This window comes from Gymnodraco acuticeps, unplaced genomic scaffold, assembly GCF_902827175.1.
Source record: "Gymnodraco acuticeps unplaced genomic scaffold, fGymAcu1.1, whole genome shotgun sequence".
NCBI lineage: Eukaryota > Metazoa > Chordata > Actinopteri > Perciformes > Bathydraconidae > Gymnodraco > Gymnodraco acuticeps.
Window position 1 is genome coordinate 4,783,002 of NW_022990313.1, and position 27,056 is coordinate 4,810,057.

The window sequence follows — 27,056 nt, forward strand, 5'->3', positions numbered from 1 at the left end:
ACTAACACTAAGAAAGTGGATCAGTCCCTGTTCTGAGGTCTTTACACTGGTTCCTCACTAACACTAAGAAAGTGGATCAGTCCAGTTCTGAAGTCTTTACACTGGTTCCTCACTGACACTAAGAAGGTGGATCAGTCCAGTTCTGGAGCCTTTACACTGGCTTCCTGTTTGTCAAAGAACTGATTTCAAAATACTGTTGCTGGTTTCTAAAGCACTGAATGGTTTAGGACCAAAATACATTTCTGACCTCCTGCTAAATTATGAACCATCCAGATCTCTCAGGTCTTCAGGGACTGGTCAGCTTTCTGTCCCCAGAGTCAGAACTAAACATGGTAAAGCAGCGTTCAGTTATTATTATGCTCCAAATATCTGGAACAAACTCCCAGAAACCTGCAGGTCCGCTGCAACTCTGACTACTTTTAAATCCAGGCTGAAGACTTTTCTTTTTGCCGCTGCTTTTAATTGAACTATTCACATCTTAAACTGCACTGTAGCTTTTATCCATGTATTTCTTCTTTTAATGTTTATTTTATTATCTTTGCTTTTTAATGACTGTTTTTAAATGCCATTTTCTTAATGTCTTTCATTGTTGTAAAGCACTTTGAATTGACTTGTGTTGAAAGGTGCTATAAATAAACTTGCCTTGCATTGCCTTCATACTATATTAAACACATTTTATTCCGACCTCTTGATCCATTATGATGTGACTACATGTTAATATGGAAAACTGTTTTATCAGCTTCAGTACCATTTCAGAGTCGAATAACGGTAACAACAACGATTCTATTGATATGTATTGCATTTGATTATTCTGCAAACTGCAGGTAGTGTTATCTTATCGGTGCTTTTATTCTGAAAGTGGAACCGGTAGTGAAGCGGCCAGCTGAAGTAGCAGTATTGTGAAAAAGGAGAAAGACAGAGCTATCACAGGCTGTTCATTTTCTCATATAATAATCTGTTTAATATTTGTAACCTTAAACAAAACCACTTGTCATGAATGGACTTCCGGTCTGTGTGGTCCCCTGGAGATAACGGCTGACACCCTGCTGAGCTCCAGTGAGTTTTGGAAGAGAGCAGCTGTGTTTACATCTGTTAGCATTGTAGCAGCTAATGTAGCTCAATGCTACACATGAATTAACTAACGCACCCTGGACTTTAACCGTTTATCCTGGTGCGGAAGGATATTATTTTGTTATATATGGCGTGTGTGTGTATTTATGACAGTCTAGTGTTATACCTTTAATAGGTGATACATATATACTGCATTATGTAGGCCTACTATTTATATTGTAGTGTAATATACTATGGTTGTTTTCAAGCGTCAGCGTTATTGAGTGATGTTAGAGGAATTGGACACCTTCTATTAAACTGTAATAATGTTTAAATATTTTCTTTTCATAAACCATGTCATTCTTCAATATCCAAAGTTCTTGATATTGTGCACATCATCTGTTCTGTGTGAACCTACCATCACTCCACTGTCTGATCCTGGTTTGATATGTGATGAGGATACATGTCCCCCTCTCTCAGACCTGTTGATGTCCAGATGTTTGTGCTGTGTATCTGCTGTCTCTCAGGTAGACTGCTGTCTTTCAGGCGATGGAGTTGTCTCAGAGGGACCGGCTGTCGGAGCTGGTGGAGGAGCTGACCACATCTGGACAGCCTCAGCTCCACCCGGAGCGGATGAAGGAGGTGAAGAGGATCTGCAGGTGGGTCCTGAGGAGAGAGCTGAAAGCAGCGTTACAGCTGCTCTCAGCTCTCTCCTCTCTGTTTCTGATATTATTATTATTATTATCATTATTATTATTATTATTATTATTCATAAACAGACACAGAAGTGTGAAGCTTTGTTTAATGCTGTTCTGAGTCATCTTTCATTAATACTGAGAAAAATGCCAACAAATGAAAAAGCGGGCAACTGCACCAAAACCCTAGAACGGATGAATAATAATGATGATAATAAAAAATACAAATAATTGTAGTAATTCTTCTACTACGACTACTACTACTACTACTACTAATAATAATAATTATAATTATAATTTATGCTCACTAAAATAATGTAAAAAACATAAACATCACTGCATTGATTTTTTTAAACCCGGATTCCTCCATTGTTGGAGAAACATTTCCTATTGAAAATATGAATGCAAAAAATGAAAATGCACAATGTAAGCCTTATAAGGGCTATGTTTTAAAACAATTGATAAAAAAACTCAAGCTATTGTGTCCTGATGTTTAGTCTAAGTGTTAACATTGACTTTTGAACAACCTTTCTGTAGACAGTTTTGAGACATGGTAGGTTAGAATCCACAGGAGAATAAGAACATCAGTTATATATAAGACGTTATGAATGTTATGGCATTGAATGCAAATGGTTCCTAACTGTGTGTCTCCTCCTGCAGAGCGTCTAATGACTGCATCGAGCACGTGTACAACTCTGTGATGTCTCAGCTGAACCAGGAACACGCTGAGGTGCGACTGTCCGCCTTCCAGATCGCCATGGAGCTCTTCTCCAGGTCTCACCACTTCAGGACGCTGCTGGTGGACAACTTCCAGGTACCAGCTTCATGTACCAGGGCTCACCAACACATAGATACCTTCAAAACTATTTATATCTGGATTTCAAAACCTAAAAAGAAACCGTATTGTGTACATTAACATTGTTACCTTTGTACCTTCTTGGAGCTTTTGCATATGTGAGCTGTGTCTTGTTCCCACCCTCTGTTCTCCATCGTCCTGCAGGAGTTCCTGGAGTTGACTGTGGAGACGGACTCGGAGCAGCCCCTCCCCCCTCCTAAGGAAGTAGCCAGGAAGTTGAGGGCACAGGCCATCCAGGCTGTCCAATCATGGCAGGACTCCTATGGGACAGCCTATAAGAAGTTAGCATTAGGCTTCCACTTCCTCAAACAGGTGAAGAAGGTGAGTGGGCCCAACTTTCCCTTTGTTGCTGCCAGACACACGCCCAAGATTTAGGGTCAGAAGGTCTAACAACACCTAGATAGACATAGAGTATATCTACCAACTGTATGCTTCTAAGCGACTATACCTGTATCTTTTTCTTAGATGAGCCCAAGATGCACAAAAAAAGAAAAGCCTCTTTTGAAGGCTTATGAAAATACATCTACACACTTATGTAAATATATTTAACATGTTCATTCAAATGCTCAAGGTTTTACTGTGATGTCTTGTTTCAACAGTTATTTTACCACTTTATTTTTTATTTTCTTTGTATTATTATTTAAATGTTAAAGGGGATAAATAAAGTTCCATCTTATCACTTATCTTATCTAAATGAATGATTCAGAATCACTTAAAATGAGTTAGAGTTTACAGGTAGTTTGAACAACATTGAAAATCATGCAATGTGTTTAACATTACAGTAAAGCTTCACCGTCCTCTGCTGTGAGTAAAGTGAGGCGTCTGTGTCCTCAGGTGGACTTCCAGGATGCTGAGGCCCGGACCGTATCAGAGAGGAGGAGGGAGGAGGAGACGCAGAGGAAAAGGGAGAGGATCTACAAGGAGAGAGTGGAGGCAGCCTGCACAGACATGGAGGGTAAAGCCCCCCCCCCCTGTGATGATGAACAGCAGATTCCCTCACGAAGCACAGACTAACAAGGTTGTTTCTCCGTCAGAGTCTTATCAGGAGATCGAGGCCACACTCACAGAGATGGAGTCCTGTATGAGCCTGCTCATCCCCGGGTTCCACTTCACAGAGAGCCACACAGCCAATAGCAGCCCTCCACACTCCCAACCAGCCAATGAGCCGTCAGCAGTGGAGGACGAGCCCTGCTGCAGCAAAGACCTGCAGGAGGAGCGGACGGAAGGGAGGGTACAGGAGGAGGAGGAGGAGGAGAAGAACAATGACTCAGAGGGAACGATAGGAGACATGAAGGAAGGAAGGATACAGGAGGAGGAGGAGGAGAAGAACAATGACTCAGAGGGAACGATAGGAGACATGAAGGAAGGAAGGATACAGGAGGAGGAGGAGGAGGAGGAGGAGGAGAAGAACAATGACTCAGAGGGAACGATAGGAGACATGAAGGAACGGAGGACAGAGGAGAGGGATTTAGAGGGGAGGGGTGTGGATGAGCAGGAGAAGGAGAAGGGAAAGGAGGAGGAGGAGGAGGAGGAGGAGGAGGAGGAGGAGGAGGAGGAGGAGGAGGAAAGTAGTGTGGAAGAGAAGGAGGGGCCTCGTGATGAAAATGCGTTCATCCGGAGCTCTGGGCTGATATCTCACTCCTACAACCTGGACCTGAACCTCAGCCCTGGTGGGTCCACACACGCACACACACACACACACACACACACACACACACACACACACACACACACACGCACACACACACACACACACACACACACACACACACACACACACACCACACACACACACACACACACACACACACACACACACACACACACACACACACACACACACACACACACACACACACACACACACACACACACACACGTATACATCAAATACTGACTGTCAATCAACATTTTTAAACTTCCAGACTAGTTTCTTTAGGCTGCGTCCTTATGTGTCTGGCATTGTGATTGTTTGCTCAGAAAACCTTTGATGTCCCCTTCCTACTATCTCCTACCTAACAAAGACAACATCATCATTAGGATGTATCATGTGAGAACTCTGTCATATTTGGTAGAAATACAATCTGATATTCTCCATGTAAGGTTTTAGTTTCCTTCTCTTTTCCAGGTCTTCATGTCAGGGAGACGGAGGATAATGAGGCAGTGGTTACCACGGTGATAGACCTCCATCGGCTGATAATGAGCAAACACCTACCAGCTGTGCAGAGCTGGGTTCAGGTCAGTACACACACACACACACACACACACACACACACACACACACACACACACACACACACACACACACACACACACACACACACACACACACACACACACACACCCACACACACACACCCTAACCCTAACCCTGGAGACTTATCCTAACCTTAACCATAACCAACACATGCCTAACCCTAACCCTAACCCTTTCATTTCAAACCTTTATTTAAGCAGGTGAATCCCATTCAGATCATTGATCTCTTTTTCAAGGGTGACCTGCTGCAAGTAGGTTCCACATGAATACATATAAACATAACAGAAAAACAAAAAGGACAGCATATTTACAGCGACTACAGTTTACATAGCTAGTAACATTTACAGGTTCCAACAGCTTCCGATTGAGTAGCATCCAACCGAGCTTTAAAAACATTTAGTGGCACCAAATTGCTCAGTTTCCATTCCTTTTGCAGACTATTCCAAGACAGAGGCGCTGCACATCTAAAAGCTGTCTTCCCTAAGACAGTCCTAGCAGTTGGCACATTTAATAAAACTACAGCATTCGATCTCAGGCAGTAGCCGCTTACAATTTTCCGTGAGATCAGGGAGCAGATATAAGATGGAAGTTTCCCTAACATGGCTTTGTATATAAAAATGTACCAGTGACTGAGCCTCCGTACAGTTAGTGAAAGCAAACCAGCCCTTGCATACAGGGTACAGTGATGGGTTAATGCTTTACAGTTTGTTACAAATCTCAGTGCGCTGTGATATGCAGCATCTAACTTGACCAGGCAATTGGCAGGTGCATTCATATACATCAGATCACCATAGTCCAGCACAGGTAAAAAGGTCACAGTGACTAGCCTTTTCCTGGCCTCAAGCGAGAAACAGGACTTGTTCCTGTAGAAGAAGGAACAGCCTAACCCTCAGCTTTTTAAGCAGGTTATTGACATGAAGTTTAAAAGTGAGACAATCATCAAGCCAGATACCAAGGTATTTGTAACAGGTAACCACTTCAAGTTGTATTCCTTGCGTAGTTACAATATCTAAAACAGGCTCTGGTGTCTTTTTAGCTTTAGAAAAGAGCATTACCTTGGTTTTCTCAACATTTAAAAGAAGCTTTAGTTCAGAGAGCTGAGTCTGAATAATGTTAAAAACAGCCTGTAATTTAACACCAGCCTCCTTATTGGAGGGACCTGCACAGTACATCATGGTATCATCCGCATACAAATGTAAAGTAGCTTCATCCACATTTTGACCTAAACTGTTGATGTAGATAGAGAATAAAAGTGGACCTAAAACAGAACCTTGAGGAACACCATTAGCAATGTTCAACCACTCAGAAGACAGCCCATCAAAGTGAACACATTGGGACCTTTCAGAGAGGTAGTTCACAAACCAACCCACTGCATGGCTGGACATGCCAATACTGACTAGCCTCTGCTTTAAGATGCGATGATCGACGGTATCAAAAGCTTTGGATAGGTCAACAAATAGAGCTGCACAACTCTGCTTATTATCTAAAATACTCGCCACATCATTCACCACTTTCATTGTGGCAGTGATGGTGCTATGTTGTTTTCTGAAGCCTGACTGATGTTTAGACAGGATGTCATTGTTACATAAAAACTCCTTTACCTGTTCACTCACTAGGCGTTCAAGAACCTTAGCCAGAACTGACAACTTAGAAATGGGTCTATAGTTGTTTAATAAGGTGGCCTCCCCTCCTTTTAGTAGTGGCAGGACATAAGCTGACTTGTGCTGAGGGAGAGGTTAAAAAGAGTAGTGAGAGGTGGAGCAATAAAATCTGCAGCTAACTTTAAAAAGAAAGGTTCTACGTTGTCCGGGCCAGCCGGTTTCTTAGGATCTAACTTAGATAAGGCTTCATGAACAACATCAACAGTAAAAGGAGTAAAACTGAAAGGGTTTTCCAACACACGTTTTTCAGAGTCACGGATTGGGGTGTTCACAGCAGCAGAGTTAGTCACAGAATCAAACAGTGTGTGTGTGTGTGTGTGTGTGTGTGTGTGTGTGTGTGTGTGTGTGTGTGTGTGTGTGTGTGTGTGTGTGTGTGTGTGTGTGTGTGTGTGTGTGTGTGTGTGTGTGTGTGTGTGTGTGTGTGTGTGTGTGTGTGTGTGTGTGTGTGTGTGTGTGTGTGTGTGTGTGTGTGTGTGTGTGTGCAGGTGTTCACTAAGTCCTGTGCTGAGCAGCGTCTCCTGCAGAGGGCTCTGGATCTGAAGAGGAGTTTGGAAACTGCGCTGCAGAAACACAAAGAGCTGCACATCGACTACAAGACCAGACAGCGCAGAGTGGTGAGTGCCCCCCCCCCCCCCCCCCCTGCAGTGTGGTGAGTGCCCCCCAGCTACATCTGTCTGGGGGCTGAGCTTAAGGACATCACGTCATGTCCTTAGACTGGTCAGGTTAATAACTCATCACTCGCATATGAACTAATCTAAAATCAATTCATAAAGAAAGCTCCCAACTTGTGGCTTTTGAGTTTCGCTGATTGCACTTATGTGGAGAGACTTGGGATAAAAGTGATGTATGTAAAAATGTAATGACAAATTGAGGAGGAGGGACCAACTAGTGGAAACCTGTAGGAATGTGTTATTTCCCTAAATAGCAGCGGCACTTCAGAGGGGAGAAGAAATGGGAACGGGTGTCGTCAATTTGACTTTAAAACAAGGTGTTACAGATAAACTACTTTAATTATATTTCAAATACAAGGGCTAAGGTTAGCTGATAGCTTCTGTATTACATTATACCTGCACTCAGTGATGAGGGGAAACATCTATGATGAGCAGGGACATAAATGACGAGACACTTCAGATGAACACATTGACATTTTGAAGACAAGCCTACAGGCAGAGGATTTAGAAACACATCTTTCTATATACAGTGTTTTGTTAAGAAAGAGCATGGCCAGCAGAGGGCAGCATGCTACTGCAAATGAGACAACATCGGCACTACACACACTATACTACACACGCTATACACTACACACAGGCCACACACTATACACTACACACAGGCCACACGCTATACACTACACACAGGCCACACACTATACACTACACACAGGCCACATGATGCTTCACACGGGGGGATCTAGTGAGTAAGGCCAGATGCAGAGGCGTGATGAGCCTGGATGAGCTACACCAGAAACCTCTCCACACAGTGAGGTTTATTGCTAAACACATACAGGAATAAGTGAAGCTACTCGTCATATTTTTGCTCGGTATTTGGAGAAAGAAACTTGGTGTGAATCCTGCATCACATCAGTTCTATCTCTCAAACTTGAATTGTCATCGGCTCACCATTCATTACATTGAGAGACTTTAGAGATACTAAGTCCAAATTGAAGCTTTCTCAGGCTCAGAGTTACCAACCCCATGGAGTGTTTCTAACCTTAACCTCGCAGGTGATCACCTACAACCTACTGGGCATGTGCACTCCTCCAAGTGTGACTATTATCACTAGTACTCATAAACACACTTTGTCCAGTGTGCATAGCAGAGCCTCAGCAGCACCATCTGGTGGCTGCTGACAGGACTGCAGCTCCAGATGCTTGTCACCACTACGGTCAACACAGCTCTCTGTTTTTTAGAAACAGCCAGTCTTTGAACTGTGGAAAACACAATCATGAAGGACCCGCACCAGACACACCTTAACATACAGCCCACTTCTGCTTTCAGTCATATTAAGTGTTCAGGCGGACAGCAATTAAGAACAACAAACCAAGTCTGTGTTGGCTTTAGACATAAGATGGATACAAAGCATATGCCAGTTAAATGAACACATTTCCTTTTGATGATGAGATGTGCATCCTCTGTTGTCGTGTTTCCATGTGCATGCCTCTGAACGTGTCCTCTTGATGTTTTGTTTTCAAACGTCTCTCCTGCATGCTCCCAGAGGGAAGCACCACGATAAAGACAGAGAGCGGGAGGATGGAAATATGAATAGAGAGGTGAGATAGCAAAGCACAGCCATAATGCATAACGCATCAGAGACAGAGAGGAGAAATTGGGGAGCAAGGGGGAAGATGTACCCATTCATTCCCTTCAGAAGCACTAATGTGCCCCGGCTGACAGCTGATACGTCTGTCTGGCTCCTCTTCACCACGCTCAGTCGGGCTGCTGGAGCCGGCACAGAGAACCTGCCATTGGGAAGCTCTCCTTCCTCACCAACTGCTGCTTTGAGAGGGTTGCATTACTCTGTGCTTCAGAGCTGGGCTAACCCTAACACACCTGCAGTGGGGAGACAGAAGCAAGAGAGGGAGAGAGCAATGAACAGCAGGCGGCTGATTCAGGTTTTAAAGGTCCAATGAGTGCTTTGTGCGTTTGAAGGAATAAAAGTTGTGTAGTGTGAATCCATCGCAGAAGAGTGACAGTGACAGAGCGCCGGGCGCCTCGCTCCGCCTGCTTATCACTGTCAGGAGCAGTCTGCTGCTCCACAGCCCAGCCCCGCGATAACCACACAACTTACAGCCCCTTTATCATAATTAGCTTTTCCTTTTTAGCCTTAAAAGGCCTTCCATTACCGGGTCCTTCTCTATCGGCCCGCTGACACGCCGCGCGATTGGTTTCTCTCTCAGCGGGCCTCTCAATACAGTCTCCCATAACGGTGAGCAGGGCAGAGGAGAGGGGGTTAGGGAGGCAGATAGAGAGGCTTGTTATTCAATAAGACAATGAGACGGGCTGGAGACACATCTGCATCATGCAGGGGATTACTGCTGGAAACAGAGATGTCACCATTCATGGCTGACGGCTCTGTGCGTGGGATATTGGAGTTTCACAAAGCTAAGAAGAAAACATACTTTATTAATCCAATCCAATTTTCACTATGTCATTATTTTAAAGAACACACCTAGGCCTGAAATACACCCTAGCACACATGGTTGGGGTTAGCAGTTAGCACACTTTGTATTTGCTCCAGCCTCCAGTTCATGCCATGTCCTGACAGAGCTAACACTGTAGCATGTGACTGTTGAGGTCCACTCTGGTGTGCTAATGCTAATTTAGCATGCAGGGTCTTGAAGCTGGTCCAATTATCTAGATAGAGACTTGAATTCTCTTCATGTTGTTGTTTTGAGCCGAGGAATGGTGAAGCCAACCTGATGGCAGGACCTCTGCACTGTGTGCTCAGTGTGTGTGAAGGCAGCTGAACTCAAACACAAGCCCCTGCTGTTCTGGAGTCTCTATATTTGGAGTTACCTCCTATACTCCTCTCCGGAGCTGCACAATTCATCACATTTCTCGATGGAAATATGTAATATTGAATCTGCAGGAAGCACATTATTTGATAAAGGCTAAATGTGTGTTCAAATATTATTTTGGTTAAATTGTGGAGCTTGAATTCTACATCATTTAACAAAACATATTTGTGTGGAACAGATCCTCTTCAAAAAGTCACAACAGAATAATTGTGATATCTTTGTAATGATAATAAGAATTCCAAAGCAAACGTAATACATTTCCACAATAAGTATCATTTTTATCATAATTGAAACACCAGTCCAAATAATCACGATTAGTTATTTTTCCAAATCATGCAGCCCTTCATGGTTCTATCCAGCTTCTCCCTATCATAGACAGGTTGTTAGAGGTGGTGTTAAGCTCCGCTAAGCCCCTCTGGAGACGGTGTTCTGAGAGAATGCGAGCTGAAGCCAGGACTGAACTGTGGAGAGTCGATCTGATCCATAGCCTCTTTGCTCTAGTTTGACCTCCAGGACTTTCAGGTCCCTTCAGGTAGGAATAAAGAAGCCTGGCGTTGTCTCTGTTTGCTGAGCACTCGTTTGACACCAGTCGAGTCTTTTTCCCAGTTGTAAAGCCTGTCTATTGTCATCTCTGTTTTGAAGTCCTTGGGATGGTTTTTATATCAGGAGATAACACGAGGCCAGAGACTGCTGGGACACATGTAACCTATAGCTGATGCCAGCTGATGAAGAAACCGTGGTTACTGGGTCAGTTTCAATGTGGAGAGCAGTAGATCTAATGAGATATCCATGTGTACGTTCCACACACATACTGTAGTGATACAGTGATGATGTGTTGTTGTAGGGAAAGCTAGCATCACGTTAGCATTGTAAGGATACAATGGGATCTTTCCTTTGGATTTCAGAATATTGTAGAAAATAAGATCTTTGGCAAACGCACGTTTATCATAATTATACATATTGTTCAACAGGATCATCTACACATAACATTTTCAAGCGTTAATGCAATTGCCAGAAGTCAAAAGCTAACGTTGGGCTACAAACAAACTACTGCACAGTCACATGACTTCACATCCCCAGCGCTAAGCTAAAGGCAGCTGATGTTGGGCATGTTAGTCTCATTGTTAGCAACTGCCGTTTGTATTGCCCTCAGAGGCTTCAGACATTCGCCAGTGGGGTTTTAACTGATGTGTTTTGACGTTAAAACAGCTAACGCCTGTGTGACCACACCTTATTTCAGGCATCTAACTGTTAAAACACGCCCACAAAACATTGGCTTTAAAATGAGGGAACAGGAATTGTCAAATGTGAACTCATTTGTGAATTGTAGGACTCATTCCTGCCACTCCATTGATTTTGTTGCAGTGGTGTCATGAGGTCTTCTTTCCCTTCAGTTCTTTGTGTGGACAATAGACACCACGAATGTGTTCACAGAGACAGACTCATCGTGTCTCTCATTGATGACAGGGGTCTCTCTGGACTGTTCTGAGTTGGAAGCATACTGAGAGCTTTACGTAATCAAAGTAGTTTGTGTGTATAGAAAAACACTTGTGATGGAACACAGTGTGGGGAACGGGCAGCTCTCAGTGCTTCCTGCAGCTGTTTCTGAGACACTATGTATGTTTGAAGGCAGTTTTCACGATGAGCTATGAGCAGGAGGAAGCTGCAAACTGAAAACATGGGCTTGTGTTTAGGAAAGGATAAGACATGCAGAGTTATTTGAACATATCTGTTTTTTAAGAGTGTATTCAGTCACTTCGGGCTGCTTTCATACAGGCCCAGGCCTTGTTTACTGCTGATAACCCATCTTATCACAGTGCAATGGATGTGGCCGCCTGTTTCTCACTGGAGATAAACAAAGAAAGACTATCCCTCTATTTCTCCCTCCTTTTCTTTCCTACATCCATTCTCTGAATGCGTCTCGTTCTCTCGCTGTACACCAGTAATATGTTTCTCTCCAACTCTCTTTGCCACTATTCCTCATTATGTGTTACCTTCATAGGGAGTCCTGGGCTTCTGTTATTGCAGCTTGGATGGGTTGATCTGTTACTCTATCATGAATGGAGTAAAAGAGGGAGTGTGTAGTGAAGACCACTTCAAAGTAACTGCAAGGAGTAAAGCATTTACCTCAAGGGCTGAAAAAGAGCATTCATATGTATAGTGTGCCCGGGCTAAAGGAAGGCTTACTGCCTGGACTTAGAAAGAACACCTTTGGTAACCCTGGTTAGCCATAACGCTCAGTAAGGAAGTGCTTAGTTCCATGCAGTGATGACCATGATGATAAAACACCAGTGGTTGAAGGGCAGTGCGGACATAAGATTCAATTTGAGTCCATGAAGACGAGGAGAAACATGCCTTTACGTTTTGACGTAGGTGCAAAGACAACAAGTTTGATGATCAGGAGTCATTTGGTACACAAAGCTTATTAAGTTGTATTGTAATTTGAGCCACTCAGGTCCATGAAGTGTCATCTTGTGGCTTCATCAGTGTTCTGAGGAACATTTAAGAATCACTTTGGACCCAGTCTACTTCCATCAGGGTCTCTGATGAAGGGAGAGGAGAGGGTTTGCAAAGTGGAGCTGATGGATCCTGTGGGACTCCAGTGCTATGGGGGGGGGGGGCAGTCTCCTATCACTGACCACAGGGCCTCCCAGGGGTCTCTGACGGGCCCCTGCACCATCTCCACAGTGTAGGTGTGTTCCCAGGGCTTTCAGAGGTCCTCAGTGAAATGAGGAATAGCAGTGTGTAATGTCGGCGAGGATGTATAATAATGACTGTTTTGATCACAGATTGAGACATGTGGGGGGGGGGAAGTGGATCCGACAGCTGGGAATAAGCCGGCTGACAGGGAGAGGTTTGGGAAGCTCTGGACTGGCTAATAGACCTGCCAGCCTAGGTTAGTGAAATAAAGATGTCACCCTATACATCATATGAGCTGACTGCTCCCCGGGGACAAAGGGAGCATCTCTGCGTGTGTGTGCTTGGGGGTGTCGGGCTGGGGGAGTATGATGGGGTAAAGCAGCGGAGAAGGAGCTCTGGAGCGAGAGCGAGGGGAGTGGAGAGCCTTTTTCTCATTAGCGTCCGATCCCATGGGATCCTCTCCGGGTCGTAATGAACAGGAGAGCAAGGTGGTAATAGAGATGTGGGATGTTGGGCAAATCAGGCCTGGAACAGGTCAGACTCCACGGCAAGCTTTAGGCCTGATTACTTTGTAAATATGTTGGAATCAATCAGTGGCACTGGCAGTGGACTTCCTTTAGAGCCGGGCAGACCCTCACACACTTATCACTGATCTGCATTCACACCCATCACCAGCTGGAAGATGTGCTGGACTTTCACCGTCATTCATAGTTTTGAATTGAAATGAAGTCAGATTCAGGGTTGGACATACTGGTATTTATATGTTGATCCATGCTTTGATGTGTGTCTTCTTGTGTCAGTGTGATGGAGACTATTTCATGTTGTAATTGTGTGTTGCTGATGGGAATGAGCTAATAGCTAAATCAGGCCAAATGTCGATGTATGTTTGTACCAGTGAACGATGGGAAGTAGGGTCAGATTGTTAAGTAACTCAAATAACAAGTGCAGGAAGTGGATAGCTTCACCCAAACTAGATGTTGGTCCACAACCTGCAGTAAAGATGATCAGAATATTCAAACGGACTCCTTATTGCTACAGCTACCTGCTTTTATTAGGAGTTTTAATCATTTCATTATTTATTTTTAACCAAGAACAGAGCAACACTAAAAATGGCAGCTTTTGACACCTAAGACAGTTGGACCTAAGATGTGCCTTGTAACAAAGACACATATCTATTGTTAACAGGAAAAGACAGCACAAAGGGGCAGCATCAATAATATATAATAATAAGATAGCAATCCTGTAAGAACTAACTCAGTCACCATGACGACAGCATGATGCTGGTGGAAATGAGTCCCATCAGGATCCATCGGAGGCTCTGCCTTGCTGACTCCAGAGGTACAGAGGTGGTCAGCTGTATCAATAGGCAGCACAGAAGGCCACTTAGAAGAGTTCCCAAAGTAAGTTCATTTCAAATGTTTAATATTGACCTGTTCTTCTATTCATAGTGAAAGATGTGAATGTTAAAAAAGAATAATACTTTATTATACACACATTACATATACTATCGCATTTGCATTTGTGTGTGTAACATTTGAATTGCAGTCAGTATACATTTGCAGGTGACAGGACCTTGAATTTTTTGATCAACATTTTCACATATTTGTTACCAAATTCAGAGACAAGATTATGAGTCTGTCCGGATATTGTATGCCATGTGATAATAATAGTATGAGCACTATGTCCATAACCCAGCTACACCTGAACTCCTCATATCATGTGAGAGAGTGTGTCTCATGTGTGTGTAATATTCTCACTGTGTTTATACATGCGCATAACTGTTAGTCACTTGTTCTCTTAAGAAAATGTCTTGTGATAATGATGGCACAGCCTATGTCAGAGTGTGTGTGTGTGTGTGTGTGTGTGTGTGTGTGTGTGTGTGTGTGTGTGTGTGTGTGTGTGTGTGTGTGTGTGTGTGTGTGTGGCTACCTGTCAGAAGACAATGGAGACGTCTCTTGCAGCTTTTCCACCTCCTTGCTCTCTCCCCCCTCCCTCCCCCCTCTGCTTCCCTCCCTCCTCCTCTCTCTGTGTGAGTGTGTGATGCTTAACCTGCCCCCCCCCCCCTCTCTGCCATACACCTGACTTATGGCTGTGCAGTAATCATTTGCCAGACCTTGGCAGGCTGAGTGTACATTAGCATATAAATAGCAGATGCACTGAGTGCCCATCACAGTCGACTACATTTAATTTTTGGTTTATAAGATTGAATGGGTTTTTAAACGCAGCGCCATCAAACTTGCCAAGAGACAAATGAAGTCAGGGGAGCAGTTGTCCGAGGCAGCGCCCTCACATCATTTTTATAAAGGATAAGAGTCTTATTTAATGGAGGGGAGGGGGAAAGAGAGGAGATGCTATAGAGGCTGAATAATGAAGACACCTGTGGAAGCAGCACCATAGTTCCTAATCCTGTTCACACACTCACTTCTGCTGTCAGTCCTTCTCAGTGTCAGTGTGTGGACATCCAATAATCCCATCTGTGTATCAGCGTGCATATGCCATTCAAACAATGGTGGGCTAAATGTGCTGCTATGCACGACGGTCCTCCACAGCAAACTGGGACCCTTTCATGGAGCTGGCTTCTTGCATGGGGGTCCTCTTGTTAATAAAACTACCTTAATATGTTGCCGTGCTGAAAGATGGCAACATAGGATGTTGTGAAGCAATGAGGAAGAGAATTGTGATGTTTAGTCTAACACTTTGCGTCAAACTGGCTGTGGAACCAGACCCGGCGCCAGAGCAAATCTAAAGGGAGGGCATATGATTTTCATGGGAGGGCACACAAAACCGTCACGTGCTGCGGGCCTGAGGCACAATATCAAACAGCAAGGCCAACAGCATTGCGTAAAGACGCACACTTAACGCAAACATACACAAATAAAGGTCAACGTAGCAACCACTTTGAAACATTGTGTGCGTGGCAGCACAGACACTGGTAAATCACGAGCAAGGCACACTGGTTACGGATGGCAGCTTCCTCATCGTTGCACTCGGAGAGAAATAGTAGAGACGGAGACGATGAACTGTTTAGCCCGCCTTGGGCATGGTTTATGTTCCGATGCACTGCACTCAGACATGCTGTGGAGTGAATCGTGGTCACCTCTGAGAGGGAGTTGGTTGACAGCTAAAAAAGCTACAATATCAACGACAGCTGACACGTAATAACGGCTCCGTGCCAGCTGATCTGCACCAAAGTTCTAATTTCCTTATTTGTTTCCTCGCGTATATATCTCTCTCTCTCCACAAACACTCACATGAAATGTGTTCTTTTGATGCGGCATGTCTTAGCAGTCCTTTATCAGTCTGTAATGCGTGTTTCCAGTCGCAAAAACCTTTGACAGTAAAAGCCGAATGAACATTTTTAGAGTGGCCTTTTATTGTGGCCAGCCTAAGGCACACCTGTGCAATAATCATGCTGTCTAATCAGCATCTTGATATGCCACACCTGTGAGGTGGGATTCAGATGAAGACGTATTCACTTTAAATTGTCTACAGGGGAAACAAAAGGCTGCGTCTGCTTTTAACGAATCTTCAAGCCATGGTCTGTTGTTGTACCATGCAGCGGCAAAAATGCGCTTCTTTCCTGAAAACAATCTCCCTGGATAACGATCCAGTTTCACCTGGTTGGGTTTATTAACCCCAAGATCGTCTGGGGCTGTTGGTCTTTGAGCGGTTGCTGGCCCAATATTACCGGTTGATGTGCTGCGAGGTAGCGTCTGTAGTGGAGGCACCGGCACGGAGCAGGAGGAGGATGCTGGCGGGTGTGGTACAGGGTGTGGCAACGCAGGTGGTGATGGTAGGGGCACAAGGAGCTGTGCCTCAGAGGACAGCGTTGGTGGCGGCCGCCTTGATGAGTCAAGGATTGGGCTCGCTAACTCAGCCCCGGGGTTTGCCGAGGTCAAGCTTGTGACATTAAGACGTGCTGCTGCAACGGCAGGTGCAGGGTCGCCAGCAGCTGCATCGGCTGCAGTTCTTTCATCGCTATTTCGTTTTAATAAATCCTTAGACCTTTTGAGCCAATTTCTGATGTCCATTTTGTAATTCAAACAGAAATGGGAGTCTACAGAATGCACAATAAACAATAAACAAATCCAGAATAGGCGGCAGAGTGTGACGCTGTGATTGGTCTAAATGGGGACGAATCACAAATCACAACAGACACATGCATTTATTTGACGTAGCCTGCGATTTTTTGTTTTGTTCTGACATCACATACATCGTAGCATAAAAGTTCACAGTTTATTCATAATTAAAAAAATAAAATATATTTATTTTATTTTTATAAATAATAAAAAACGTGTTTATTGGGGGAGGGCAGGAATGTCAAATGGGAGGGCCTGGCCCTCCCTGGCCCTCCCACGGCGCCGGGCATGTGTGGAACCGACTGGTTTTGAGACTTCAGTTAGTTGGCTCTGAATATTTCTATTGATTTGTGAATGTCAAATAAAACGGAAAAAACCTACGTTTACGGAAAATATGCGCCAGGGGACGTTACTAGTTTACCGCTGGCGAACCATAGTAGCATAGCATTAGCCACGTCACTGTCGAAGAGTGCACATCAACATGGCTTAGTACGTTGCATAGCAACACGAGCCCAGCTTCAACGTGTTTGGTTACAAACCAAACTGGAATGGAACTCATTTCACGCCCATGTCATGTTGAAATGGGAAAGGGCACACATTTGCCTTCTAAAGTAGATTGTTCAAAGACACAGCCCTACTCACATGGACAGCAGCATACAGAATGCTTTGGTGTTGCGTTGGGATTGGGAGCACCCTACATGTGGTGATGCCTTGCCATCTGACACACACACTTGATTTAGTGTTTAGTTTTAAACCGATGTACCGCAATATAACAACATGGTGCTTGGTTGGAAACCAAAGAATCCCCAAATAGGTGCATTAGCATTATATTTTCCAACAATACCTTCCAGCTGGAGTTACAAGGGTTACAGTACAGTGTCAGAGTATGATTGCAAACGTTTGTATTTATTACAACGCCGTGGCAAAGCATATACAAAGCAAAGGGAAAAGAGACACTGAGACACTTCATAACAGGAAGTGAATGTAGTTCTCTTATCATTTGAGGTCCATCATGCTGGTTTATCAATATCGTTGTGAGCGATAATCTCATCATGGCGTCCAGGTCTACAGCAGACTGTGGTTTTCACTGTCCATTTGGTCCTGGAATAATACTTCTAACGTTTGGTAAGGCAGCAGAAAAAGAATAAAAAATATGTTATTATCTTTTACTGCGTTCATTGGAATTTATTTTCCAATTTTATCGCAATTATAACAAACAGTCTTATAATGGGATACATATTTGACAATGAAAATACTTTTTAATTACATACAGCCTCAACCAAGTACCACGGCTGTCTTTGAAGAAAACTTTGAAGCTGTATAGTTCTAATAAATGACCTTTCATTTAGCAACCGCTGCCACAATCCTCCTCTCCATCCAGTTGCTAAATAACTATTTATTTTCCTTTCTTGCCCATTTTCCCTTTAGGAACCTCCTTTATGTTATCTTAGAGTAAACATCTCCATTACAGTAACACATAGCCCAGCTTTACATTACTTTTTTATTTATTCTGCTTTGTTCCGGAACTATTTTAATTTCTATCTGGGCCTGTTTTATTGTTAAAGTTAGCAATATCTTTGTAGTCTTTTTCCTATTACAGTGACACATGGCCCTGCTTCTCTCTAACCATCCCTTCTAATTTGTCTGCTAAATCTTGGGTTCGGGTTTTATCTTCTGTGGGATCTCTGCGCTGCTGTGTGATTTTCTCCTCGTGTGTCCCGGAGAATAAACCAAAGCTCTGTTAAAATGCAAAGCATCCCCCGTCTCAGCCATGTTGGGGAATTGAGGCCATATTTTAGCCGCGCTCGCCGTCAGCAAAATGTTTCTGGAGGAAAGCTAATTCTGCGGTGAGACTTACAGCGCTGCCAGGCTGGGGACAGCACTCGATGCTATCAGGATTAAATTAAGGTGAATTAGAGACAAAGAGGCTGAAAGAGGGGGAAAAGGGATGATGTTAGGGCAGGGTTTTCCTCCAGCTGGGTGATCACTTCTTAGTCTCAGGTCATTGATCAGAGCAGAATAAACCAGCCGGGATTAAAGCAGACAAGCACAAAACCTATAGAGACTATATCTGTGCGGGTGTGTGTGGGGGGGATGAATAAGTGTAGCAGTGGACTGGAGTAATGGAGAAAGTTTGGTTTGCTCTGTAAAACGCTCTGTTCTGTTTCATAGCATCCTCTCTTCTCTTTTCTCTGGTTGATAAATAACGTCAGGTCTCAGTATCTCACTCCTCAGGTCGGTCTGTGCAACCCCTTATTTAGTGGAATGCTGATACAGCATTCCAACTATCTGTTCTTCGACGCACGAAATTCTTTATTATTCTGCCGGGGTATTTTGCGCCTCTTCTGCTCCCACATTCCACATCGCAGAAACTCTGTTCAAACATCAAAACGTTCAGCTCGGTCGGGAATCTATGGTTATTACTTTTCTCATTCATAGCTTTCATAATTCCAGAGATACATCCCATATCATCACATTTTTAACATGGAAGTCCATGGAGAAACTCTTCAGACTTGAAAAATCTTCATGCGACTTCAACTGCTAACTGCTCCTTCTTCAACTGCTAACTGTTCCTTCATACTTTCACTCAGAAACCTCATTCCAACTTTAAAATGTTACACATCTATCTGACATTATTTGTGTAACACAACGTTTAAATCTGATTCGTACTTTTAGAGATATTAAACATTGTTCAGAGACCTTGGTAAAGAGGCCTTCTTCAGATTTTAGAGTGCGTGATGTCACAGCTAGAGTGGAGGACAGATTTCATTTTGCCTTCATATTTTCTTTTAAACCTGTCATAATTCCCAAACCCTACATTCCTGAGACATAATTTTTCATGACAAACGTAGGAAAACATCTCGTAGCTTGAATAATAAAAAAAATTAAGCAAAATGCCTCTTGAGGGCATGAAGTGACAAAAACGTTCAACATGTCTCCATTAAACCCCATTGTAAGTTCAGCCTCATCTTTCCCCACCACAGCAGCTGCACACCTTTTACACAAAAAGTACACTTCAGATGCTCAAGGTCCTTGACATGCTTCACGCTTTGAAATTTCACTGATATCTGTTACGGTTCTTCAACAAAACGTTCACATGTAAGAGGTTCATCTCTCATTCAGAACAATGCAAAGGCTCTCCTCTCACTGATTACTGCACATCACCATGGAAACCTTTGATCTCTGGACACGTCGTTAGCTCAAATATAAACACCTGTCGTGTAGTGGAACACGATGATGTCATAACTCCAACTGACATGCTCAGAGCAGCAGACTTCAGATAATGGTTAACACAGCTCTACATCAAATCTGATGTTACGTAATGTGGTGTTACTATGGCAACGCATCCCTCGCCATAAAACAGCAGCAGACTTCAGATAATGGTTAATGTTCCTGCCCTCAACAGCTCTACGTCAATTATGGGGTGTCTTCATATGCTGTTTCCATGGAAACGCATCCCTCACCATAAAACACGATGTCGCTCAAACTTCACATGTGTGCTAACAGTCCAGCCGGGAAGACATCTACGGGACAGTTTTGAGATTTCTTCATTTGCCGTTGCCATGGCAACACAATGCTCACCATGAAACACGGTGTTCTCATAACTTCAGTGAAAATGCTCCAAACGGCCCAAAACTTCACAGGTTTGGTAACAATGCAGCCATCATTGCATCTAAGCGTATTATGGGATGCCATCAAATGCCGTTGGCATGGCGACAGATAATTCGTCATCAAGTTAGTTCAAAAGTTTGCACTTCAAATATTCTGTTGCTTTTCCAAGCCTTTTGACTTTCTTTTCTTCTCTCATCACACATTCAAGCCCCCGGTGTTCATGTTTCATTTCAATCTAAATTCTTCACTTTCTTCTTACACATTACATTTCAGCATAGCAGTTTAGCATCAGATTTTCAGCATAAAGCATTCCCACTAGCCATTTCTCCAGGAATTGTATTCTCCAGTTTATATTAAAGTATCATTTGCAGTAATAACGGCTGTGTTTATAACAGTCAGGGGAAGGCTACATTATTACCTTTGGCTTTCTGTCGCGCTGCTTTTCTCACCGCCAAATATCACTAAACATTTTTTTTAGAATATCGGGACTTCATTTTAATTTAACTACTGCTTAATGAGGGATAGAATGAGTGTACGGACACACATCTGTACTATTGACATTTGAGTAACTTTGACTGCACCTTGGAACTCACTTTTTTATCATGTTCACCGTTGACACTCATCATTCCCACTAGTGTTAGTCAGTATGCCTGCAGATTTTGATACTTCTTGTATTATTACATTGCCATACTGGACTAACATTCACATACATTTGTCCATGCCAAAGCATTTTAAGGCATCCCTGGGTTCATACATTTCAGACAACATGCAGAGTTCTGTAAAGCTGATGGTCCAGATTCATCTCAGGTCAGCGTTTTTTTAACGTGTTTTTGGTAAGATGCCTGAAATAAGATCTGTGTTTTTTCTTTAAGGACAAAATACATCAATTAATACCCCACTGGTGAATCATCATGCCAAACATTAGCCGCCTATTGCTTAGCGGTTGTGACGTGAAGTCATGTGACTGACTATCATGTGGACCGTTCATAGCTTTAGCTTTTTACTTTTGTAGATTTAATTTACACTTAAACTATTATAAAATCATTGTTGATATGTGGAGATTATCCTACTGGACAAAACATGGAAGTGTCATAAACGTGTGTTTTCCACAGAGGATAGACTGCTGCACCAATTCCTAAATATAAGTGGGTCCACAGAAGAGGTGGTTAAATAGTGGTGCGTTAGATGGAAGCATTCGCTACAACGTCCTATAATCTGCATGATATGGCCCAGTTGTTGCTTTTATTTTATTGGTATCTGACCAGTTTGTTGAACCATAATTAAAAATCAGTCAGTCAGTTGCTGCTCACCAGCACTCAAGACCTTTAGATCCCGGGGCCTAAAAACAGAAAGAAATTTGAAAAATGATTCACTTCTTTCATTGCCATTTACTTTTTATGTTTAACATCAAATCTGAGCCCAATTCCTCTCAGACCACCCACCAGTATACATGGCTGCATTAACAACAGCTAATTATGCTTTAATTGTTTAGTTGCTGCTTAATGAGTAGTGAGTGCTGTAATATGAAGTTGTTTTATTGGTGTGTGTGTGCCGGATGGAGAGGTGTGTTCAGGGCTGTGACACGGTTAACTGACGCCGTCTTATGGTTCACTTGTGCTTTAGTAATCATACGGAGACTCATCATTTGTAAACTAATTCAAACATTCTAATGGGCTTTATCAGCAGCAGCACACTCACAACTACACACAGCGTTATTACACACTAATGAAAAAGAGACCCTTGAGAATAAGGGGTTAGCTTAACGTTTTTACTGCTCCCCATAACCCTAATCACTGTGATTATTATGCTGCTTGACTGAAGTGTATGTGTCCTCGGCTGTTAAAGACATAGCAGCCACCACACACACACACACACACACACACACACACACACACACACACACACACACACACACACACACACACACACACACACACACACACATACACATACACATACACATACACATACACATACACACACACACACACACACACACACATCTGTGTTATGGAAATGACCCCTGTGTGTATGGTGTGTTGTGTTCTACATTGTAGCCCAGTCAATGGCTAACAACCTCACCAGGAAATTAAAAACCATAAATTCTGCTTAGCGCTGATAGCAGCTCATCACACACACACACACACACACACACACACACACACACACACACACACACACACACACACACACACACACACACACACACACACACACACACACACACACACACACACACACACACACACACACACACACACACACACACACACACACACACACACTATATGCCTTCCCTTCTCCCTTAAAATATAGGACATCATGTATGTCCTCATATATGATTTTGATATACTATATTATTTAAAACAACATGAATGACGAACAAGTGTTGTGTGTTTGTCCAAAATCCAATCATTTGACAGCTGTGTCCATGAGTCAAGTGGATTTAATACTGTGTAATCACAGTGTAATATGGGTATTACATGGGTGTAATATAGGTCTAATAACAGTGTACTATTGCTCTAATAACAGTGAATTATAGGTCTAATTACATTGTATTATGGGTCTAGTAACAGTGTAACCTGGGTATAATATGGGTGTAACAATAGTGTGGCATGGGTGTAATAACAGAGTAATACGGGTATAATATGGCTGTAATATTGGTGTACGGTGTTATGGGTGTTTTAATCTCTATTATTAGTGTAATAACAGTATAATATGGGTGTGATGTTGAAAAAACCTATAAACTAATGTTACATAATATGTATATGTGATTGCCCATCGAAGTGTAAAACCATACGTAATCTTCCTTAGATGAAGGCTACAGACGGAGAGGAAGACGACGATGATGATGATGACGATGAAGACTTCGATGAGGTTCCAGAGAAGGAGGGATATGAGCCACACATTCCAGAGCACCTACGAGCTGAGTATGGTACGTTCAACACACACACACACACACACACACACACACACACACACACACACACACACACACACACACACACACACTGCACACCTCCAACCTTAAGCCTACAGACACGTGCATAAATAGTGAGGTTAAGCTACAAAAGAAGACCTGCTGCTGCCCTAATCTTTTAAGTTTCACACACACACTTAACAAACAAACACACACACACACACACACACACACACACACACACACACACACACACACACACACACACACACACACACACACACACACACACACACACACACTTCAAAGAGCAGCCCTCAGCAGCTGGTAGTGTGCAGGTGAAGGGCTTCTGAAGTGGGTTTATTTATACAACCAAGTGTGTGTGTGCCACAGACTCCCATTGGATGATTGTGGTTGTAAGACCAGCATTTCATAGTTGTTGACTACAGTTGGGGAGATAACCGTGGAGGAGGACCAGTTAATCAACTCGTATGACTCTTAATCTCACTTCTAAAGTGAATTAAATAGGGAAAATGAACTATCCCCCATTTATTCTGTGGACCCTCTCCCTCCAGATCACTGGGGGTCCCTGGACCACTGGTTGAGTAATGCTGGTCTATGTCAAACTCATAACCTGAATACAGCGAGTCCAAATCACACAGAATCGCACAATCTGATAGGGCTGCCACTTTGTATTTCAAATCATTTAACTACACAGCCATTTGAGAGATGGTTCATGGTAATGTATTGATTGTTGCAGCTTTAAAAACCTGAAGCAAGATCCGAGCATAGCCTCAATGTGTTATCCGCTCAGGTTGATGTGAAAGCAAACTGTCAACAGTCAGCTGCAAAGTCATTGGTGAATACGCAGAACAAATCTAATTACCAGAAGCAACAGGTACTCTGGTTAGTATTGGCCAATCACATTTGAGCAAGCTCCCCGGGGGTTTGGCCGCTTTTGAAGCCAATTCTTGTAGTGGCCACTAGGTGGTACTATACTTCTGTTCTCGTCCGTGACGTCACTGGGCCGAAAAATACTTTTTCCCATTGACTTACATTGCGAAAGACACGTATGTCAATCAGCACAGAGGTTATTTAAAAAAAAAAGCAAGCAGAAACTCCAGAGTTATTTTCACTCTCCATTCATTAGACTGAGCTGAGGACGTGAAATTGGAGGCGGAGCTTCAGGAAAACACACAAGCTCCATCGCCTGAAGTCCCCCATTTATCCGGATTCTTTTTAATCTAGTCGATCAATTTCTGTCTTGCTCAGCGAATTGCAACTTTCATAGGAATGAACAGGGCCCTGCCTCCAACACTGTTTCAGTTCTCTTTATACCTCCATGTGTTAGCGCAGCTAAACAGTACTTCTGAGGGCCATTAGTCCCAATGCAACCTGGGAACCCATTGGCTTTTGATGATTCAGATTGTATTCGCTTAAGATAAGCTTTTAAACTGCCTAATGGAAAACAATCCTGTCATAGACGTCGCCTCTCAACGTCTGTAGTTTCTAATCAGGAACAGGAAGTCTTGGCCCAAGTATCTGCTCACCAGAACCCCTGAGTACTGCCCTGAGACTGACCCCGGGAGGACATAAATGCTAAATGCCCTAACAAGCTCACAATGGGTGAGCTAATGGTTTGCATTGTCCCACACGCTGAATGCTAACCGTGAGCTCTCTGATTTGGAATGCAGGACGCTCTTGTAATGGAGACAGATGTTTCTTTTCCACAAGTATTTCCCCCCGTGTGTCTTTGATGGATATCGTGCTGTCAACACATCCATTCCCCTTCACCCTGAGTCATCAGTAGCTGCATATGAGTGCAGTTATGTTCTTGTTGCTCTGTGGTTTCATTGCTCCTGTATGGATCATGTCTAGCCTCCAGGCAGCATGCTAGGTTAGAGGTCAAATGTTCAGGTCATTAACCAACTGCCTGCTCATCTCAACGCAGCGTCAGCTTTACAACGACACGCTTTTTGTCCTAAATATTAGATTTGCTGTTAATATCATTTTCACCAGGCTCCAGGCAACAGTAAAAGTCTCTCACTGCTCCGTCAGCCACATTCAGCCCCCCCCCCCATCACTCATATCTGCCAGCATTACTTTCTTTACTGTATGTGTGTCTTTGTTAATGACACCATAGCAGACAGTGGTGTTATTGCGTGTTCAGCTGTGAGGCGACCTTTGACCTCCCAGCAGCCTCCTGAGTCATTACATTCACACTGAGCCTCCTCTTTACCTGAGAGCCTGCTCCACTCCCACCTCCCTCCATTACTAATCAATTAGACGCTAAAGTAATTAGATTGTATCTGATGTGCCCAAACAGCTGTGTGTGTGTGTGTGTGTGTGTGTGTGTGTGTGTGTGTGTGTGTGTGTGTGTGTGTGTGTGTGTGTGTGTGTGTGTGTGTGTGTGTGTGTGTGTGTGTGTGTGTGTGTGTGTGTGTGTGTGTGTGTGTGTGTGTGTGTGTGTGTCAGGGTGATTAGTGGGTTAGGTAATGATCTGCAGGGGCCATACCACATTAACAATGCAACCTCCTTAATGAGCCCCTATTAGCCCTGCACCTAGGTTTTACCCCCCACACACACATACAGTACACACAAACACAGCAGCAACCAAGCCAGAGCACCTTGCATAGTCATCCATCGTCTACTTGTTTTATTCTGATATGTGTTTATCTATTTGTAAACTTGTTAATGAATGAATCTGTGCTGGCTCCTGAAGGGTGGACTGAGCCAGGACAGCAGGAAGTCTATATTCCACTGCACACTGAAACACACCTGCTTCCTCTGCACCTTGGCCAATGAAAATACAATTAGTAATAACTAATAATCATTTGAATTTCTGTATGTATCACTTCCAAGGTTCAGCCCCTTTTTAAAGCCGTTACAGGATTCTAGCTGTCCTGATTTAGTATCCTCTTGGTTAATTGCACTTATTGTAAGTTACAAAGCAAATGTAATGTGATGTCAATTATAAAGCTGTTGTCAGGAAATGCAATAGAAAAACAAAACCAAAGCAGCAACTACCTAGTTAGCTTCTGAATCTTTGCACTCTCCAACCGATTACTAACGACCAGCAAATATATGGTTTCATAAAAAAAATGGTTCTGGCACTGCAGGTTCTGGCAAACATTACACAAACAGGAATAAAGAGTTTTTGTTGGTGCTGGTTTCAGCTTGTTGTCAAAGCTGAAACCATTTGTGCATCTTCAGAAAAAAAAAGGTAAGGGTCAGAAGCCTGATCACTTCTTGAGGAGCTGCTGTGGCTGGACAGCGAACGGGAACGTGTTTTTGGTTAGCAGCCTGTAATTGGTCACACACAATTGGTGTGATTATGAAATGTACAGCACCAGGACAGTGGACACATTTAGGTCCAAATGTGTCCACGTCCACTGTGTGGGTGTTTAATGAAGCTTCAACTTTGGACATGCTTTTTTCTTTGGTGTTGACAGACAGCAAACGGTCGTGGCAGTGATAACTTTTAAGGGATGCATCATAGAGTGGTTCAGTACTAACATATATTTGAATGCCGACCTGGAAGTTAGCATTCAAAAAGCTCCTTCGACAAAAAGCAATCGGATTTATTCATTGGATCTTTGAATATTGCAGAAAATAAGCTCTTCCGCAAAACGTTTATGACACTTACACGTTTTGTTCAGCAGGATCATCTCCACGTATTCACATCGCTTTATGATTTCTTTAGCGTAAATAAAACAACCAAAATTAAACAACAGTTAGAGCAGGGGTCACCAACCTTTTTTAGGAGGAG

General features: G+C 43.3%; 1 protein-coding gene across 3 annotated transcripts in view; it reads left to right on the top strand.

Annotated features, from left to right (window-relative positions):
• The first annotated feature begins 871 nt into the window (after nucleotides 1-871).
• Nucleotides 872-27,056, top strand: part of uvssa (UV-stimulated scaffold protein A) — a 43,976-nt gene continuing 17,791 nt past the window's right edge. Inside the window, exons 1-9 of one of the 3 annotated variants that reach the window (XM_034222843.1) lie at nucleotides 872-1,056; nucleotides 1,578-1,709; nucleotides 2,406-2,559; nucleotides 2,746-2,922; nucleotides 3,436-3,556; nucleotides 3,636-4,271; nucleotides 4,730-4,839; nucleotides 7,005-7,133; nucleotides 23,182-23,302. In XM_034222843.1, the coding sequence (XP_034078734.1) occupies nucleotides 1,600-1,709; nucleotides 2,406-2,559; nucleotides 2,746-2,922; nucleotides 3,436-3,556; nucleotides 3,636-4,271; nucleotides 4,730-4,839; nucleotides 7,005-7,133; nucleotides 23,182-23,302 (1,558 nt within the window). In that variant the 5' untranslated portion in view covers nucleotides 872-1,056; nucleotides 1,578-1,599. Of the gene's footprint in view, nucleotides 1,057-1,530; nucleotides 1,710-2,405; nucleotides 2,560-2,745; nucleotides 2,923-3,435; nucleotides 3,557-3,635; nucleotides 4,272-4,729; nucleotides 4,840-7,004; nucleotides 7,134-23,181; nucleotides 23,303-27,056 lie in introns of all 3 variants that reach the window. The other 2 variants (XM_034222844.1, XM_034222845.1) reach the window with 2 other exon arrangements.